Source organism: Lathyrus oleraceus, chromosome 5 (genome assembly GCF_024323335.1).
Source record: "Lathyrus oleraceus cultivar Zhongwan6 chromosome 5, CAAS_Psat_ZW6_1.0, whole genome shotgun sequence".
Taxonomy (NCBI): domain Eukaryota; kingdom Viridiplantae; phylum Streptophyta; class Magnoliopsida; order Fabales; family Fabaceae; genus Lathyrus; species Lathyrus oleraceus.
The window spans coordinates 527,550,474-527,562,659 of NC_066583.1; the positions used below are offsets into that span (position 1 = coordinate 527,550,474).

A 12,186-nucleotide genomic window follows, 5' to 3' on the forward strand; every position below is an offset into this window, starting at 1 on the left:
GTGAGCTTTAGCAAACATCATGAAATATTCTGAAAAAGCTTCTCGGTCTGTTCTATTTACATCAATCGGAGCTATTCGAGCAAGTCGAATACCTTCGATGCACCTTATTTTGATGTCTTCATCAACATCTTTAGGTATGTCGACATCCAAGGAAGGTTCAAACATGACATTTAGCCAAAGTTGGAGCAACCAATAGGGTCCAGCTAGTAACAATTTGTCTTAAGGTTTAAGATTTTTAAAGAGATCATAAAGAAATGCTAATATCAATTGACTAAGACATATATCTCATCCTTCGTGCAATTAGTTATCCATAGTTAAATATCTTTTGGCTACTTTCAAGGACTTACAACATAAAATGCATCTCGACAACCACAATGCTAAAAAAGCAATGTTTTCTTCATCAGACACTTCGACAGTGCTAGAAAAGTTCAGAAGAAAGTTTGTGAAAAGGAAAGTGGAAAAGAGAAGAAGAAGTAAAGAAGATATATTTATAATATGGAAGAAAAACTCTTCAGTTTTGCTTTTGACAAATGACACCAACATATGTAACACATGTCATGCTTTAAAAGGCAAAATGGAACAGTTGTGTGTAAGTAGCCACACTGTCCTGAAAAAACGGAGCCATGATTAAAAGTTATGGGAAGTTACACGTTTTTGAGCTGTAGGTTGACAAAAATGTCACGATGTCATATCTTCCTTTAGTCGAAAGTGACATTTTTGAGGGACAATTTGTTAGCTGGAATTTTCGACAGGATCAAATCTTAGCACAATAAAGAAAAACTTAGAAAAAAGTTAGAAGGTTGAAAGGGAATTTCGAATCAGTTTGCCAACTGTAGCACCTCAAATTTGCACCCCCCATTCATGCATTCATTTCATTTTTTAGGTCATTAACATTACATATTGCATTGCATCATATCCACAAGAATTGGCATCAAGAGAATTCATCAGTATAAAAGGGCAAGTATTTCCTTGAGATAAAGGCCACATGATTACTCTAAAGAGCTTATATGAGCCAAGGGTCATTTTTAAGTAACTTTGCCAAGTGGTAGAGGCCCAAAGTCATCAGTGTATTCCCAGGTCATCTGAGGCCCATACAAGTCAACTGAAAGTCAACTAAGGGCTTTGAGGTGGAGAAATGGTTTGAGACACTTCATTCATGTCCAAAAGAGGCTTATTCATCATGTCAAACACATACCTTGAAGAATTTGAAGCCAGATCAAAAGTTTCCAAAAATGGAAAGTGACCTGTAATTCCAAGTTTCCAAAAATGGCAAGTTTTGGACCACATTTAACTTGACTTTCCAACATCAAAGAAGCTTCAAATAAAATTTTGATCAACATGGAAGTTGAAGATCTTTCTCTCCTCTTTTCAAAAAGTCCAAGATCATGAGCATCTGATGAGTGGTTGAGAAGTTATGGTCCAATGATTACAAAGTGTACATGGAGGTTCAACATGCCATAACTTTTGATCCAAAACTCCAATTTGAGTCACTCTTTTTGCAATATGCTTCTTGTGACCAATATTTTCCAAATCCATCATTGCATTGCATGAAATAATATCACATGATCATTTGGCCGTGCATGAACATTTTGGAGGGAAATTGCCTAATTCAAATTCGGTGCATCATACATACAAAATTCCAAGCCAATTATGCTCATGAGCTGATTTTAAGTGGATATGAATCATAATATGGCACTGTTCACGTGCATTTTTGCCATGCAAGGGTGAATTTGCCAAATTGGTCATACACCTCTTTTCTCATTAAGTTTCCATTAGCCATGCTTAATTTGGATTAGCATGGTAATTAACACAGCATATAAAAGCTTAATTCTAACTGTTTTGCAGAGAATACAATTTCTAGATCTAGAATCTCATTTCCCTCCAAAAAAACTCTCTCAATTCAAACTTGAATTTTCTTCACACAACACCTCAATTTTATTGCATATTCGTGTTCATTGATCATCATTTAGTAGGGATCAAGCTGTGGATTGAAGAAATTGGCCAAGAATCATGAACACACCAAGCTTGAACATGAACATGGAAGTTCCAAATTAAGCAAGATTCAAGCCTTTTCAAGTGTCAATTCGTGTACCAGACTTCATATCAAGGTTGGAGGAGAAGATTTGGAGCTGGAGGGAGCTTGAATTCATTGTTTCATCATTCTGTTCTTCAAGAAGGTTGGATTTCGAATCTCATGATTCTTCATTCTATTGCCATGTTTAGGTAGAACTTTCAATGCTGATGATCATGATATAAATAGAATTTGAAATGGATGAATATTGAATGAGATATGCTGAGTTGAAATTTTGATGTTCAAACTGTTTTTGTTCGATTCGCCTTGTTCATGGAGATTTAGCTTGAATTGATGTTAGATCCGTGTTGTACGTTGAGAGACGATTCGATCCATGTATCATATGCGTAATTCTGGAAAAAATTTGATGAGCGTCGCCGGAAAGCCACCGGAGAAGATGACCGGAAGTACTATTCCGGTCACCTGGTGCGAGCGCTAGGGTTTTCCTGTAGAAGCGCCTTTCACATCCCTATTCTCGGTTCGATCCCTTGCGTGAACTTTTGGAAATTCCACTTGTGATTTCTCATTTACACTAAACGATGCGTTTTGTGAATAGTATACGCTTGCAACCTTAGGTGAGCCTGTTCGATCCTGGCATGCGTATTTCTATTTTATTCCAATTGTTTTTGGCTGAGCGCGCCTATGACCTCACAGTCTCCAGTTCGATCCCTGCTTGTATATTCTTGAATTTTCCAACTGAATTTTATGCTGAGCGCGCTGTTGACTTGCATGGCCTTGGTTCGAATCTTGCTGATAGCATTATGTTGTTCTTCATTTCATTTCATTTTACATGATTCTCATTGGATTTCCATTTATTTTCATCAACTTTCCAAAATCATAAAAAATAGAAAACTAATCCAATTTAATTCAAATTTTTTGCTACATGTTCATTTGAATGTCTATTATTTGTTGATGTTAATTTCCTGATTTTTACATTTCTGGATTTTTGATTGAGCTTGATTGTTTGAACATGATGCAAATGTGACATGTTGTGCTAATGGATTTATGAAATGCTCATATTTGATCCAATTGCTTTGAAATTTGACATGCTCATTCATAACATGTAATGTGATGTTTTGGCTTTTGTTTGGCATTTTTAGAACATTCCATCACTGTTTTAGACACATGAATATATGGTGTGACAATTTGTGTCACACATTTGGATGATGCATTTGTTCATTTTCATTCATAGGTCATTTGATATCTTCTGGACCTAATTTTTTGTATGATTCTTGTGTTTAACATGTTGAGCTAGTATATAAATTTTCATGATCATTGGGTTCATTTCTGTTTTAATGTGTATTTTCTATTCTTGATGTCCAATTGTGGTCACCATTGTGTGCCTTTGCCTTATCTTGCTCATGTGAGGACTTTGCCTTATGATTTGAGTTTGATCCTTTTTATGACATGTTCGTATTTGATTGAATGTGCTTCATGTGGAATATCGACTTCTGTTTTGGCTTTTTGCTTTGCCTTTGACCCTAGTCTTTGCACTAGTGGTTTGTACTCACCTTTTGAGCTTTGTATTTCAGGTTCAAGCAATTAACTCTAGTGGTTGATGTGATCTCATTACTTGAGATACAAGTTTGCTTTGTCCACTAACCTTTGTTGTGTTGTAGGTCCCTTGGTGATGAACTCATTTGAGTTGTTTACACATAGGACTTGTATTGTGTACATATTGAGGAACCACTGTTGATTGTCTGTTTGGTTTGTCTGAATATGATATTGACTTGTTTGACTTTCTTACAGGTACATTAGTCGCTTTTAGCTCATTGCTTGAGCTTTGCTTTGGTTGTGGTTGACATACCACCTAGGTAACCACCCTAACTCCATGTAGTCTGGAAGCCCTGTCGTTTCTTTTGGCAGGCATTTGGCTGAAGTCCTCCTTAAGAGGCAATGACTGTGTTTGTTTACATTTGTGCTAAAGACCTCCTTGTCGAGGCATGTCACTTAAGTCCTCCTAAGTGAAAAGGCAATTGACAGATAGAAGGGACTAGCAGTCAGTCCCCTGTTAGTCGTTGAGTCGTTCATTATGCTCGCACTACGTGCTAACGCTCTTGAACCTAACCCAAGATCTTGTATATAGAGTCAGTCCAGTGGAGTAGGGTCCCTCATTCTGGATCCCCACGTCTTCATTGATTCAAGCTCACCCAGGCCCAGGTTAAGAGCTATGAGGTCTTATCCTCATTACCTTTCATCTGCTCACCCTGACGGTCAATGTCAATGGTTAAGAGCCCTCAGATACCCTTCCAGTTGGCTTGTTTGTCGAGGTTGATATGACCCCTCTTGACTAAAGCCCGACTTGTTTGTCGAGGTTGATATGACCCCTTGACTAAAGCCTTACCCTTGGATGTTTGAGCCCCTTTGTTGGTGTGTTTACTTCATGTTATATGTTTTTGTGTGGTGTGATTGTATCCCCATAGGATTGCTAGACTTCGTATAGTCTCTCGTTTGCATGTCAATTAAGGTAGCATTGTTCCTTCGTCTAGGACTTCCTATCTTGCGTGAGCATTCCTAAAACACGAACAAACTTTATCTTCTCTTAAGGACACGTTCACTCCTTCTACTACAGGTGAGTAAGTCTCCAAAGGTCGAGCATCCGGTAGACTGCGTAGTAACGTTGTTCACCTAAAAAACATAAAAAAAAGAAATAGTTTAGCCGAACTACGACAACTCTGATTCTCATGTTCAGATGAGATACGTAGGCACGAGACGCGATGTCTTACCGAGTTTGACTGACGACTAACATTTAATCCTAGCTGGTTTTCGCCCTCATTGCGATTCTTTTCTCTCGCCCTCGTTGCGATCGAGACCTTCCTTTTCTCTTGCCCTAGTGGCAATCGAGACCCTTCTTCTCTTCGTGTGTGTTTGTTAGGAGTCGGATGTAAGTCCATTTACTGGCATTCCGTTTCCTGTTTGCGTATGTTTGTTCGGAGTCGGACATAAGTCCATTTATTGGCAGTCTGTTTCCTGTTTGCGTTTGTTTGTTCGGAGTTGGATGTAAGCCCATTTATTGGCATTTCGTTTCCGTTTGTGTGTTGTTTGACGTCTCAGTGTTTTCTTTTCAGCGTTTTGTTTCGGCGTGCGTTAGCCGAGCTACGAGTGCTCTGATTCTTTCTCTGGTTAGAGAAGATACGTATGCATAGGATGCTATGTCCTAGCGAGCACGTTCCCCATTTCCCCGAACTACGTCGACTCTGATGTTTGTGCCTGACAAACTACGTAGGCCCAGGATACAACATCCTGCCGAGTCCGCTTTCTTCGTCTTCTTTCACCTGTTTGCTTATTCTAGTGCGTGCGTTCTTTGAGCAGTTTCTCAGCAACATTTTCCTATTCTTTTGAGCGTGGATCCCGTCGAGTACGACGGACGTGAGGGGTGCTAATACCTTCCCCTTGCGTAACCGACTCCCGTACCTAGCAATCTTTGGTCGTAAGACCATTCCTTTCCCTTTCTCAGGTTTACTTCGAGCGTTTCCTTTCCCTCCTCTGGGATAAATAACGCACGGTGGCGGCTATGTGCACTATGCCAAACAAGGGATTAGACAGCGCTTTTTTTGACATTAGACAGCGCTTAAAAGCGCTGGCTATACTGGCGCTGGTATAGGTCTTAGACAGCGCTTAATTTACTAAAAAAGCGCTGGCATAGGGGGGGTTTAGACAGCGCTTTTACTGAAAAAGCGCTGTCTAAACCCCCCCTATGTCAGCGCTTTTATTAAAAAAGCGCTGGCATAGGTGGTTAATTCAACAAAATATAGTGTAAAAAAGCGCTGGCATAGGGTGGGCTATACCAGCGCTTTTACAGAAAAAGCGCTGGTATAGCCCACCCTATGCCAGCGCTTTTTTACACTATATTTTGTTGAATTAACCACCTATGCCAGCGCTTTTTTGATAAAAGCGCTGTCTAAGGTCAAAATTAAAATGCCTTTACCAGCGCTTTTTGCCTAAAAGCGCTGTCTAAGACTCCAAATTTTGGAGGATCTTTTTATACGTTTTCACCACATTATTTAGCACCTGTAAATTGCAAATTTCAGCAGATTTTCATAAATTGGAGCTTGAATCCAATCTATATGCACCTTATAGTTCAACACATTGTAGTTCTATCTTCTGAATATGCACATATACTTGAAAATCTATATGCATTATAAACACATTATAGTTCAACACAATATACTTCTAATTTCAGCAGTTTTTTGAGTATTTATATATATACTTGAAAATGTTTGCCTTTACAAAAAAATCTACACATTTCTAATAACCTCCAAAAATGCTAATCAAAATGTATTTCAACACATTCTAGTTCTATCTTCTAAATATGCTATATAACCTGAAACAACACCAAATAAAGATTGTAGTAAGCAAATGGAATTCACTCAAAGTTATTCAGATCACATTCAAAATTAAAGTAAGAGTTCAATACCTCACAAAACCTGTAGCTCGATAATGAATTGACACAATTCCTCTTTAATTTCATCCAACTGATCTTTTGAGTAATAAGCACATCTATATTCATCAAAGTACTACATAATAATATAACATAGTATGATTTAGTTAAATCTATTTAATTATGAGAAATATGTGTTAAATATGAAAATAACTCATAAGTTAGAAATCCATACATCAGATGGAATATCTGTTCGATCCATAAGAAGAGTTTCTTTCATAAACCTCAACGTGTAATATCCACAATCTATATTATTACGCTGTCGAGGACACTACACATGGAAAAACAATATGGATAAATATCCTAAGTTTTATCATGTGTCATCACTAATATAATCAAAATTGTGATAATTAATATACCTCCACTCTATTCCATGTAATGTTATTGGCTTTTCTCTTTGGTACTTGAATTTTTCTTTGTGCTCGAACAGTTTGTATAATGCTATAATGAAATATAAACGAATATTTAGAACAATTCACATAAATAAATAAGTATACACACGAATATTGGGTTATTTGCACTTACGTGTCAACTATCGTCTTCATAGCAGGGTATGTTGTCCAATCATTGTGTAAAGAATCCAAATAATACACAATTTCTTTAAAAGGATTTATCGCGACCAACAACCAATGTCCACTGTAATAAAACAAATGTTAGATGGAAACTTTCTACACGACGTCAAAATATGAAAAATTATAACAGATGAATTTAGATTGAAGAACTAACCCGTCGCCGGTATTAAACGGTAAAAAGAACAACTTTTCTCTATCTGTGTCGGCCATAAAGCGCTCGACTACATACGTCCTGACTTCATCTGGTTTTCTTATCATTTCGGTTAAGTTCGTTTTCATGGGATTTAAGAATGAGAATCTTTGCTCCAACCCACGCGGACCCATCAATTTGTCATATAAATACCTTATATAAAAACATCATTAACATTTAGACTATTCATATGAAACGAGTAAATAACTTGTTCAAGAATTTAAACAAAGTAGATCGGATATACCTCATGTATGTGTTGATAACACCAACGCTTAATTGCGTATGATACAAAATTTGATCAAAATCCTCTTTACCCAATGGCTCGGCATACTCAAAACCAAAAATAGCTCCATCCATAGGTATTAAACGAACACATCCATCCGAAATACCTGTCGTTTCTAAATATGTATGGAGGCACGCTCTATACTTGGAAGGATTTTTCTTTTTAGCCCCGGTCCTCTTGGAAATTTCAGTCTTCTTAGCAACAGGAATCTAAATATCATATAATTAGTAAGGTGAAGTGTAAGATGACGAATTAACAGGAATCTAAATAGCATATAATTGTGATGTACCTCTTTTTGCGATGCAACTGACTCGATTTCCCGCGCAATCCCCTTATCTTTTGCTTTGGATTTTGTGGGAGTCTAATTAACATTAACATGTAAAAAATGTGTACGTAAAATGCGCGTAAAAAATTTGAATACCTAAAGGTTCATAATGGTTTTAAGCATACCTCATATCCTACGATAATGAGGCCTGTCGGCCATGCAACAAATGAACCTATGGCATCTCCCAATAAAGTTGCATCCGAAACATCGTCAGGATGTGGTAATAACGCATCCTTCTCCAAAGCAATATCAACCGAGACTTTCAAAGATCCAGTAGGGAGCGGTTTAGTGTGAAGTAATTCACCCAAATTGTTATGAACTTTCCCCTTGCCAACCATCCGATAAGTCGGTCTCGCTAAGTAGAGGTGACAAGGTGAAATGCCCTAAAACCAATAATAAATATGACATTTTTAATGTGTATATATGACAATTAAATAAATTAAGCTAATTTAATTTCATAATAAGATATATAATTACCTCTGGAATAGTCGGTTGAAAATTACAATTGATACTATCTTTGTCACTAGTATCTTTAAAACCCGCTGCTCGATCTCTTTCTCTTTCCTTTCTTAATTCAAGAACTTCAGCTTTTAATGCTTCCAAAGTTTGCTGCAGTTCTTTATTGCTAGGAGTCTTTTGTTTTTTAATATTCAAGGATTTTTGAGTGATCCCAAATCCCTTGCCCCTCACCCGACCAGAATACTCGGGAACATCTAATGCTCGACTCAGTATGCTCCTGCAATCAGTGTCTTCATATGGAACTATAGATTGAGATAGAGTCTCCTGAAAATCATATGAACATACACACAATAGTAATGTTATTGTCTTAAGTAAGTGTCAAAGTCAAAGTGTTCGAAATTGGACGATTCAAAAGTGTCAAAGTCAAAGTGTTATTGTCTTAAATAATGCTATACTTACACATTTCTCAAATATTTGTTGAACGTCTTCTTTAATCTTTCCATCCTTACCGACACGGGCTTCCTTCCACAAAACATGTGCCGGAAGAGATGTTTCAGAACTATTCTCCTTTGTTAACTACACATTAAGCATAATATGATCAAATATAACTCATGACAAAATATGATCAAATATAACAAGTATATCAATGCAATTTATAGATACTTACTATAGACTGCTCTAAGCGTCCATATCCAACACGCCCTTTTCTATAGGGATACGCCGGACTTGATGCTCTTTGCCGGTTTGTTTCACTTACACTCTTAAATTCTTGGGTTTTTCGTTTGGATTTAAACGTTTCCCATTCTTTAGGTGAAATCAAACTTGCATATTTAGATGGAAGCTCTGCATCAACAAAAGTACCTTCCGTATCCCTAAGAAAGGTGGTTGATAAAAAGGTTCTAAACCCTCTTAGTAACTTTCCGGCCAATTTGAGACAATGATCTCTTCTGTTTTCTTCGATGTCGAAACACCTCTACGAAAAACATACACACATTGCGTTAGTACAATTAATTTAAAGACATAATCGTCATTAAAAACAAATAACATCACATATGGTACCTTTATCTCACTCCATATTTTGTCTTTAGCTTCGTTCAATTGTTTATTTCTCCAATTATCACAAGTAATTGGAACTTCATTCCTTACCAATGCACCAATAAAACTTGTCAATGTTGAACCGTTAGGCTCAATTAGTTGTCCACCTTCGTTCCAATGCACTTTTATTAAAACGCCTCGATCTCTATCTCGAATAACTTTCTTCATAACCGTTATTCCACGTTTAATTTCCCTTTCCGCACCACCAACGGTCTCATCACCATGTGGGTGATCCTCGTTACTAGCCATCTGTAATAAAGAAAAACATAAACACAATATTAAGCAAATATGAATACAAATCAAGTAAGTGTCAAAGTCAAAGTGTATTGAATTGGACGAAAATTACATGGTAGCCTACAAACGGGCCAAAGGACTCAAAAATGAACTCGATTCGTCCAAATTCCGAGTGGAAGCATGTTTTTTGTAACAGTACAGCAACAGTAAAATCAGGGAAAAAGTTGTCCGAATCGAAAAACAAAGTATACCATTGGCTCCGGAATCGTGGAGAAAGTCTATTTTCATTAGGGAGAAATATGCTTTTTAATCACGCTTTGTATTAGGGAGAAATATTCATGATAATATTATGATGGCATAAAAAATGGATCATAACATACATAAGATAAAAGGGAAGATAAGATATTTTGTGATTAAAGTTTATCATAATATACATAAGATAAAAGTGAAATATTTGTTATTTTTATTGTTAGTGAAATATTTGTGCAAATTCATAATTTAATCAAGCGAATTCTTAAATTTTTCTTCTTTTATTAATTGATTATATTGTAGTCTCTATTTCTAATATATTTCTAAGTTAATTGAAAAACCTTGTTGAAACAAAGATCGAAGGTGGACTGGCTCAAACTGGGAGATAGTAATAATAAGTACTTCTATGCTTCTCTCAAAAGTAAGCAAAATCAAAGTAATATTAGTTCCATGACTATGGAGTATGCTAATATCTTAACTAAGCATGAAGAGTTTGAAAGTGAAATTATGAGGTTCTATAGCAATTTAGTTGGCTCCACTGCAACCAACCTCCAAGGCATTTGCTAATTTTTACCAGGGGATATCCAACATCTATTAAGTTGGTCATGCAGAAATTCAACGAGTTTTCTCAAGTTACTGGTTTGGAGGTTAACCCTAACAAGTGCAGAGTTTATTTTGGAAAAATGGAGCCTAGTGATCAACAGGTAATCCAAAACATGACTCATTTTGTTGTTAGTCATATGCTTTTTAGATATTTAGGCATACCTCTCACAAGTAGCAGGAAGAAAAATTATAATGTTTACACGAAGAAAATAAAATATATCTATTCTCAGCATCATAATTTGTTAAACAAGCAAAATTTAGAAGAAAAAACAGAAAATCAAATGATTAAACACCCACAAAACAAGCATCCAACCTCCCAAATCTTGAGATGACTAATAATCAGCAGAAAAATCAATCTTTAACAGAAATCAAATTCCAAAAACACATGCATACAACGAAATGGGTGCTCTAAATTCCAAAATCAAATTCCAAAAACACATACCTTGTTTGAAAGAGACAGAGTACAGTCTTGTCAGTGTGGAAAAGGGTGTGTAGTGATTCAGCGAAATGGAAGAAAAAGGGTGAGAAGAAATACGTGAGCACCGCCGGTACCAAAGTTATTTAGGGTTTGTTTCCAGAGCTTCAATACGTGACCACGGCCGCCGAGAGTGAGAAGGTAGGGTTATTGTGTGAGTTGAGACGAAGGTAGGGGAAGAGGAAATGGCGTAAGTGAAGAAGAGGGAAAACGAAATAACAGAGAACGAATGCGCTTTTCTGGTCTGAAATTTTATTTTAATAAGACCTTAGAAAGCGCTTTTGTGTAAAGCGCTTTCTAAGGTATGCCTAAGACAGCGCTTTCAAAAAGCGCTTTCTAAACCCCCCCTTAGACAGCGCTTTTGGTTTTATTTTTTTTTTTAATTTAAAGACTTTAGACAGCGCTTTATCAAAAGCGCTGTCTAAGGTCTATATTTAAAAGCGCTTCCTAAAAGCGCTGTCTAAGGGGGGGTCTTAGACAGCGCTTTTAAAAAGCGCTGTCTAAGACCCCCCCTTAGACAGCGCTTTTAGTATTTTCTTGGAACATTTTCAGCGCTTTATTTTAATTTTAACCTTAGACAGCGCTTTCTGTTAAAAGCGCTTTTTGGCGTAGTGGTGTCTTTTCCCGCCGGTTGTTTTTCGCGATTGCGACAACTGGCGACTCTGCTGGGGATTATAAGAAGTTGACCTTTTGCTGGTCCATCTTCCCTAAGCGAGTCGATCCTAGCGCTCTCTAGGATAGTTTTGGTTGCTTTTGCTGCTTTATTTATTGCATTTATAATTGTTGTACTGTGATTGTATATATTTGCATATATGTTTGCATGCATCATACTGTCATTGTGTTGGATTCTGTACAGGTTGGTTCCTCTGATTTGGGGTGGGTGTTCTGAGTGGGGCTAAAACCCAGGCCCGAGTATACACCTAGGATTAGCGTGGTCTCATGTTGCCTCTCATGTTAGGTCAACATGTTTTTGGCAACGTGACATACCACAAGCTGGACGAGGTTCTCTTGAGAGAGCTCTTACATTGTGGAGTATCCACTTTGGTTGGGTTACTTCATCTGAGTTGTTGACTTCGGTGACCGTTCTTTCCCGGATCTTTGGTTTAGACGATCTTATGAGAGCTGCAGCAGCACACCCGAAAGGGCAAACCTGTTGAGTATCTTGTCCGGTTGTCGAAACCATTATCCG

General features: G+C 37.2%; 1 protein-coding gene across 1 annotated transcript; it reads right to left on the reverse strand.

Annotated features, from left to right (window-relative positions):
* Nucleotides 1–6,295: 6,295 nt before the first annotated feature.
* LOC127086088 (uncharacterized) lies at nucleotides 6,296–9,942 on the reverse strand. The gene is made up of 14 exons (XM_051026777.1): nucleotides 9,783–9,942; nucleotides 9,401–9,685; nucleotides 9,009–9,314; nucleotides 8,801–8,917; nucleotides 8,360–8,665; nucleotides 8,008–8,265; nucleotides 7,847–7,918; nucleotides 7,519–7,766; nucleotides 7,239–7,427; nucleotides 7,038–7,148; nucleotides 6,872–6,953; nucleotides 6,688–6,783; nucleotides 6,489–6,588; nucleotides 6,296–6,395 (listed from the first exon to the last, which is right to left on the reverse strand). The coding sequence occupies exons 2-13, from the start codon at nucleotides 9,683–9,685 to the stop codon at nucleotides 6,490–6,492; spliced, it is 2,169 nt and encodes a 722-aa protein (XP_050882734.1). The 5' UTR covers nucleotides 9,783–9,942; the 3' UTR covers nucleotides 6,296–6,395; nucleotide 6,489.
* Nucleotides 9,943–12,186: the final 2,244 nt, after the last annotated feature.